Source organism: Marmota marmota, unplaced genomic scaffold (assembly GCF_001458135.2).
Source record: "Marmota marmota marmota unplaced genomic scaffold, marMar, whole genome shotgun sequence".
In the NCBI taxonomy this organism is placed as follows: Eukaryota; Metazoa; Chordata; class Mammalia; order Rodentia; family Sciuridae; genus Marmota; species Marmota marmota.
Window position 1 is genome coordinate 6523152 of NW_025999960.1, and position 8562 is coordinate 6531713.

At 32.9% G+C, this 8562-nt stretch overlaps 1 protein-coding gene across 1 annotated transcript in view; it reads right to left on the reverse strand.

The window, feature by feature from the left end:
* Positions 1–3911, reverse strand: part of Kif21a (kinesin family member 21A) — a gene marked incomplete at its 5' end in the record, with an annotated part of 61958 nt that extends 58047 nt beyond the window's left edge. The window contains 5 exons of the mRNA XM_048802440.1: positions 943–1110; positions 1500–1634; positions 2328–2477; positions 3360–3542; positions 3666–3911. Coding sequence (XP_048658397.1) covers positions 943–1110; positions 1500–1634; positions 2328–2477; positions 3360–3542; positions 3666–3911 — 882 coding nt within the window. The remainder of the gene's footprint in view (positions 1–942; positions 1111–1499; positions 1635–2327; positions 2478–3359; positions 3543–3665) is intronic.
* Positions 3912–8562: the final 4651 nt, after the last annotated feature.

Sequence of the window (8562 nt, forward strand, 5' to 3'; positions counted from 1 at the left end):
ATTTAAAACAATACACAAAGTCCAGGATCCAGGTCATGCCCTTTTACACAACATGCAAATATATGGTGGAGTATCATGGTATTGGGAGGGCTGCAGTGCCCCAACACCAGGGTCACATTGATATATGAGCAAAATGTTGAGCAAAGATTAAAAAAGGATGGGGGACATATTTTTGGAGACCCCACATCCAGGGTAGAAGAGAAGCAAAGCAGAAAGCACACAACCTGATGTTGTCAGCACCACAGAAATTTAGTGATGCTATTAGTTTTATGCAGGAACAAATGTCCAATTTTATAATGAAGACAATAAAGAAAAAATTTAGTAAGCAAAATTTGCTCTAAAATATTTTCTTCCACATAATGGAAGTCTTAAACCAACTCAAGCACAAGTGTTTTCCAATCAACATACCACTAGGTGGCATGGCATTAAAGTTAATTTCTAATATAATTATAAAAATTTCATTTTGAAAAAAAAAATCATTACTAAAATCATTTGACTCTAATTCTCAAAACCAATAAAATAACTGTCATTAAATGTTAGCAAAAAGCTTCTTTGAGTTTCATAAAATATCTAACATTTTTACTTTAAACATAGAAAAAAATTTAAATTATATGTGTGTGTGTATATATATATATGTTATATATATATATATATATATATATATATATATATATATATATATGTAAACACACCTTCTTCACATATTGTAAAATTTAACAACTAAATTTACACACATAAAGAAAACCTGCAATGTGAGGGGAAAAGGGGAAAAGTCTACATGTGATGTCAAAGATTCACTGAATCACTAATAAATTACTGCAACTTTTATTTCTCAGTTGTGTGCATGAAAAGATCTCCATAAGAGGGTATTATATATTGTAAAAAAAGGAAAGGACAAGAGTAAAGCCCTGATATATTCCAGGCACACAGCTTTATTCTTACAAGTCCACAGTTGATAGAAATGCCTTCTTTTGCCCTCTCGCCTGTAGCTCCAGTTCGCTTCAGTCTTTCTGATCCTGCCAGATCAACAAAATGGAATTTTGCAGTCAAAGTTTCAAATTCATTCATCTGTGATGATTCAGAAATCATCTTATTATCAGTTGCATTTTCCTGCAAGTAAGGTAAACAGTGAAAGTATTTTTATTAACATGACTATCCTCTAATTTCTCCTTGTCCTTATCCCATATACCTATATAAGCACAACCGAAAAAGAAGGCATGAAGCCAAATGAAAATAAATGCAAATGTGTCTGCTGGAAATTTGAAACCTAATATTGGAAAGAACTTACTTTCCAAATAGGTAAAACTCCAATATCAACATCTAAGGCTTTGCTTATGTTGAAGAAAGGAAACCTACAGCACATGGTTCTCAAAGCCAAAGTGTCTTGGGTAACTGCACTCATTACTCCATGCCCACATACTCTACTGAGATTCATGCAATGTTTAAATTATCAGAAAATAATTTTGAAAGTTTAAGAAATGAAAACTATCAAAACTCACAGCATCTAATTGAGGACACATTCTGGTTTGACACACATGAATGGTAAAAATGGCATGTGAACGAGAACTCTGAACATTCATCTGGGTGCTGGCTGTAGTGCGGGATAAAGCACCCAACTTCAGACACTGCATCATCTGGAAAAGAAAAGAAAGCTTCACCTGAGCTATATTTAAACACAATGCAGAGCAATTTTACATCTGAGCTAAAGGTTAAACCCCATTAACATTAAGGAATGTAAAAGATGCAGTTTTTCATATTTTCATTTTAGTTTCAGGCACTTTTTGAGCTGAACTTCTCAGAATAATGGTGTATTATTTTTTAAACAGAAGAAAACACTGAGATTCCATTGTTTGTCATTTGCTGACTTTTGCAGCTTCCATTCCAAAATGGTTACAGAAGAATACTTTGGCACAAAGTGAGCAATAACTTGAATTTACTCAATCTCTTCTTGTCTTCTGTTGAAATTTTTTTATGGATTTTGTAATTTTTCTTAAGTTTTCCTTTAGGAGTCAAGTCGCACTCTTATCTATATATGTTACACCAAAAGGTACAAATGGATTGTGGTCTCATCCTTCATCATCAATTGTTTAACCCTATCTGTGAAAGAAAACTATACATACAGTGCCTTGATGCTTTTGAAGTCATAAAGTCACTGCCTATATTATAACATTGACATTTTTATAGTATGTCCTGCTTTAAAAATATAAGGAAAAAAGATAAGATTTTAACTCCATACATATAAGGACACAAGTTTCAAATCTTTATCTTATGCAGGCTAAATAAAACAAACCAAAAGGGCTATATTTCAGCTACAACATAAACGTCACCTCTGATTCTGTATTCACAGTACGTGTTGTGACTCCCACAGTATAAATTCCTCCAGTCGAATCTTCATGAATTCTTATATTTGATTTTTTATTTTTTGCATCAATGTCACGAGTGGTATCAAACAAGTCAAGGACCTCTTCATTATAGAGCTATCATGAAGAAATATTAGAAGTTTGATTTTGGTAGAAATTGTTCCATGAGTGTCATAACATACACTCCATAATGTATGAACATAAGGAAGAACACTTTTTCTTTTTTCACTATTACCTACCTTTCTTTTGGTAGAAACACATACATGTATTCTCTATGGTTTTTAATTAAATTGGGGTGTCCATTAAAACTAGCAGTAAGATAAATGATATTAACTTGAATTAAGTTTTCTACTTTGTACTTAATACAGCTGAACAACATGTTCCACTGAGCAAAATGATTAGCTTATGGATCAGGTGATTTAGACCAAAACACACTCGACCAAGGACTCAGAATTATAATGCCAGGTTCAGTTCACTACACTGTTGCTCAAATCCTACATATTCTTCTGTCAAGCCCCTCACTGTCTTAAATTAATCAAAACTTGCCCCAACCTTAGGACTGAATTGACGCATCTGTCTTTGCAGAGACCAGCCTCTGCAGCCAGATTAGTGCTACTGCTGTAATCCTATTATTTTTCACATGCTCCCCCTCCCTTTTGGTCTTAGTTACTGAGTTTCCAACACTTTGTGATCCTTTCTAAATTATCACAGTAATTTTCATTTATATTTATCCTTGATAAAGAAAGATTCTGAAATAAACAATATTAATTGTACTCTTACGCTATGTGCATTGTTAAAGTGTTCATTATCTTAAATGCTAATATCATTGCCTATAAGTAAGGTGTACTTATTGCCAACTATCTAATATTAACTTACTTGAACAACATTTACTGGTACTATCTACAAAGCACTGTACTAGAAGCCAACAATATAAAGTCATACGGCTATGGCCTTAAGAATAAAATTTAAAGGAAATCAGTGACACAATTAGATTATTACCTCTAAGAATTGGGCATTCACTTTGAAGTCTGGAGGCGGAAGCCCATTTTTAATTGCTGTATGTTTTTTTTCTTCAATACTCTTGAAAAGATGTTTCACAGCACGAGAAATAATACCCTGTTCTCCTTCAGTGATGTTAACATCAAATCCTGTTCCCATTGTGTATGTTTTGCCAGCTCCAGTCTGAACAAAAGAAAAGAGAAAAATGTTCAACCTCAACATAACCTCAAGAAACAAAAATGAAAGTACAATTTAATTGACATTTCTGAAAAGGTACAACTCCTATGAAATTAACATGGAACTTACTTGTCCATAAGCAAAAACTGTAGCATTGTATCCTTCAAAACAACCTTCAATTAGTTTTTCAATACATTGAATGTAGATCTGCTCTTGCTGAGAGTCAATGTCAAACACATAGTCAAAAGTAAAAGCCTTATCCTTCCCTAGGAAGACCTGAGGTTCTCCTGGTGTGACAGATGTACAAATATGGCATCCTTCAATCTTTTCTTTGGCAAGCTGTGGTCTTATTCTGTGAAAAGCAATGAGTAAAAATAAAATTTAAAAAAGAAATCTTCAAATAATATGACTTAAAAACTCTTGGCCAAATCTTTTTTTAAAAAACTAATGTAATTATCCTCTGCTCGTTTAAGTGAAAAGTTTAAGTAAATTTTGAATTACTCTGAATAAATTTTAGTATATGAGATTACTTATTTAACAATTCCAATGAATTGCTTAACAATCACCAAAAGTCATGAAGAGTATAAAATTCATCTTAAATACTTATTCAGGTAAATAATTTTCCTTGATTTCTGTAAGCAATAGACAACTTGGTCAAATAAAATCTGCTACCAAAATGTTATTTTTGTAATTTTTTTTAATATATTTATTTTTAGTTGTGGATGAACCTTTATTTATTTACTTTTATGTGGTGCTGAGAATCGAACCCAGTGCCTCACATATGCTAGGCAAGTATTTACCAATGAGCCACAGCCCCAACCCCTGTTTTTGTTATTTTTATTTTAGGCTTCCTCTCTTTATTTCCAGTGATCATCATAAGCAAAAATGAAATTATTAAGAACATATTTATCTTGATACTCTGATGACCTTGACTCAGCTTTTTGCAAACTCTTTATCAGTGATTTCCAAGCTTATTTGACCATTATCTACCCTCAGCTTAACATGTTTAAGTACATGCTCATAATTTAAATATGCATATCCATTCATATACATATGTATGTACATCTGTATTTATTAGTTTTATATATATATATCTCCAGAATTTTATTAAAAAATAAATTAAAAATAAATACAAATAGAAGTTCTATTATTTTCTCTACAAAACCCAGTAATTTATCATGAGTTCTCCTCCCTTTACTTGGAAGACCATAGTACCACAGTCACCCCATATCCAAGGTACTGCTCCAAACTCCAGTACCTTTCTGTTCTGTCTTCTCTTTCTAACTTCAGGCCTATTTACAAAGGAAAGTAAATACAGTGATATGTTCGTAACAGCACAGACCAAAATCTGTCCCTATTCTATTCACTCTATAAACAGGACTATACTGGGCATGGATCATACTGGACATGCACACCAACAACTTACTAGACTTTTTAAAGAGATTCCTATTCGTTGTGGAGAAAAAGAGGCAGTTTAAAAATGGTAAATACAGAAAACCAAAGATGGAAAATATAAAATAATAAAGACAGTGTAAGGAATGGACTTTAAAGAAATCTATTCCCACATACTTGGGTTTTTTGTCTTTCATTTTATGGGCTTTTTTTTTTTTTTAATAAAACTCATGTCTATAGGGGAAGAATGAGTTCATCCACTTCGTAAAGATAAAGTCAAGCCTAAATCCAGATCTTTTGACTTTAAACTCTTTCCAGTTTATTGAAATGAAAGCCCAATAAACAGACAGGAAATAATTCTGAAAAATAAGTGAACTTCTGCAACCCTAGTAATCCATACTCCTAGAATTCCATACTCCCAAAAAATGTAAATAAAATAATGTTTTTATTTCAGCAAGGATTCCCTTTCTTCTGTGACATTGGTGTTTTTCTTTGACAAAGTCTTCAGCTGTGTTTGCTTTAATGTAGCATAATAATCAACATGGAGTGAGCCAGGTACTGTGGAAAGAGCAATGGAGTAGCCATCAGAAGGCTTGAAATGTATTACTTAATGTCACTCACAGACATCATGTGATCCTCTCTTAGAGCAACAATTTCTTCACTTCTGGGGGGAAACTATAATTTCTTCCAAGATTCCTGCTAGATCTAACACTAAGTGTAGGATACTGCATATAAAAAAGAAAAAGAAGGAAACAATATTTTTGTACTGTTGTAAAATGATAGTATAAAAAAATGAAACAATTCCTCATAATAAACTATGTTCTTACACTATATAAACAGCCCACAGCAGTAATGGCTTTAGCTTTTTGGCATCACATATTCTGGATAAGTGGTGTTTTTAAAAATTAATATTCTCTTCTTTCTAACTTTATTTTATCCAGTTATGCAGAACAAACGATATCAAAACCTTAATTCTTGCCAGACACAGTGGCATAAGCCATAATCCCAGCAGCTCAGAAAGCTGAGACAGGAGGATTATGAGTTCAAAGCCAGCCTCAGCAAAAGCAAGGGGCTAAACAACTCAGTGAGACCCTATCTCTAAATAAAATACTAAGTAGGGCTGGGGATGTGGCTAAGTGGGCAAATGTCCCTGAGTTCAATCCCTGGTACCACCCTCCCTCCCTTCCCCCCCAAAAAAGAAAAACAATTCTCTTTGGGAGAATGACCATCTTTATTGTTGCCAATCCCAAAATAACACAACCAATAACAATCTCAGCTAAATGATAACTTCTCCCTCTGTCCTATTCCACCTATCTGATCCATCTCCAAGAGCTATCAATTATCTCTGTAATAGCTCTCCAGTCCACCAAGTTCTCTTTCCTCATCTACATCATCCTAATTAAAGCCATCATTTTCTCTTACTTAGAATATTACAAAAGTCTCCTCATATATGCCTGTCAAATCTTGCCTCCAGCAATCTGTTCCATTCACTGTACAATCAGTGATATTTGTAAAATACAAAGTTGATCAGGTTCCTAAAACCCTTTGATGCAACACTGTGCTTTTGCAATGCTCCGTTTTTGCATTAAAGTATTTCCAATAATGGTTGTGGTGAGGTTTATTTTAACCAGGTTCACTAACCAGGTATGCATTGTGCTCTCTTGCTTCTATCCCTTCTATAAGACACTGCTTCCTTCTCAAAACTCTTCTCCAATCTCTCAATTTGCAACTCTTTTACAAGCCTAAATACCTTATGTTTTCAATCTCTATTCAGATATTAATTCATTTGGAAATTCCCATTACCCCTTTTCATTCCAATATAACATCAGTACATGAGCTCAGTGTTTTTCTCTGCTGAAAGCCACCTAATTAACCCCAGGCTGCTGCTCTCCTCTAGCTTTATAGCTGCTATACTATGAGAAGGTTAACAAACCCCGTGTAATAAGACAAATCAAAATAAACACAGTGGTCTAAATGAACATATGCACTAGACTACTCTTTGAAATATGTGCCTTAACAGTTTCAAATAAATTATTATAATCATCAGGTAACTTAGTTGACCATTAAAATACTTTTAATTTCAGACAAAGAAAACCTAGGTGCCATTTGAATTGCAGATCTCACAGCCAATTTTAGAATGCCAATATCTCTCTGCATGTCTTTAACCTTCACTTCCCAACCTATACTCATCTGGTTATTATACTTGCTAATGGCACGGAGGATCTGTTTGAAACATAGATGATGCCCAGTTCCACTTGTTTGCATGGGTGGAGGAAGTGGTTTTACTGTCATCAAGACATACTGAACTCTTTGCACTAGATGAAGGCGATGGCAATTTTCTAGCACAGGTCTGAGAAATTCCCACATGAGAGGGGATGGTCTTCCACACATGCATGCAACTGGACTAACTACACTTTTAAAGTTAGGGATGCATTTTGCTTTTCAATTCTTCTTCAAAAATTTAGGATTTTAAATTCTCCAAATCTCTAAATTTATACTTGTCAAAAATTTTCACATGAAGTACCAACCCAAGCCAATTCATTTGCTTAAAATGAAAAAGAGCTCAAATTTATCTAACTACAAGTCTCAATTTTGAAACTGTTATTCATTATTGGGATTACATAGAAATAAAATATAACAGTCCTTCTGAGAAATAGCAAATCAAAAAAAAAAAAAGAATCTGATGTTTACAACTCTGAATATTTCAAATATCTTCTTTTTTTAGTATTTTTATGTAGAAAATATGACTATTAAACATATTCATCTAGCCCCAACACTAAGAAATTATCAAGGTAAACAATTTGATTAATATTAATATAAATAAATCACAAAGCCTTGTAGAATTTTAATATTCCACAACTAGATATATTTGAAACTGCTTCTTTAAAAAATTCCATAAAATTTATGCCATAAATGTTTAGGACAGAGCATTCTAATATTACACAGAAATATTATATTTTAAAAAGATATTATTTATATATTTATGTAGATAACAACATATATCTATATATAACAGATAATTATAAATTATCTACCTGTAATTATTATATCTATATATCTAAGAATTATGGATAATTACAAATAAATATAGTGTGTAGATAATTACAAAGTTATAAAAAATGTAATTTGATGTACCTAGTTTGTGAAGATTGAAGGTTTGAAACAGAGTATGTTATAAACTGTTAATTAATTTTAAGATGAAGAAACAAATGCTGTCCTCATTTTCTCATATCTGAATCTTTCCCTCAGCACTTAGCAGCCATTTAGCTTCTCTACTCTCACGCTATTAAAACTACTCCCACAAATGGCACCAACAACTTACTTATTTCCAGTTACAGTGGACCATTCAGTCTTCAGAATTTGATCCTATATTTGATCCTAACCTCTTTTCAGAATTTTATCCTACATTCAATCCCATATTTCTTAAATCTCTACTGCAGTTGGCTCTTGTGATTTCCAACTTTTTTAGTGATTCTGATTTCTGAACAAATATTATACTTAATACCACAAGTAACTACCTACCTTAAAATGTCAGTCTTTCCCCAGGAAAAAAAAAATTCCACATTCTTAGCTTGTCATCTAAGAATTTCCCCAATCTGGATTCTTCCTGTCTTTCCATCCTCAAATCAAGTCA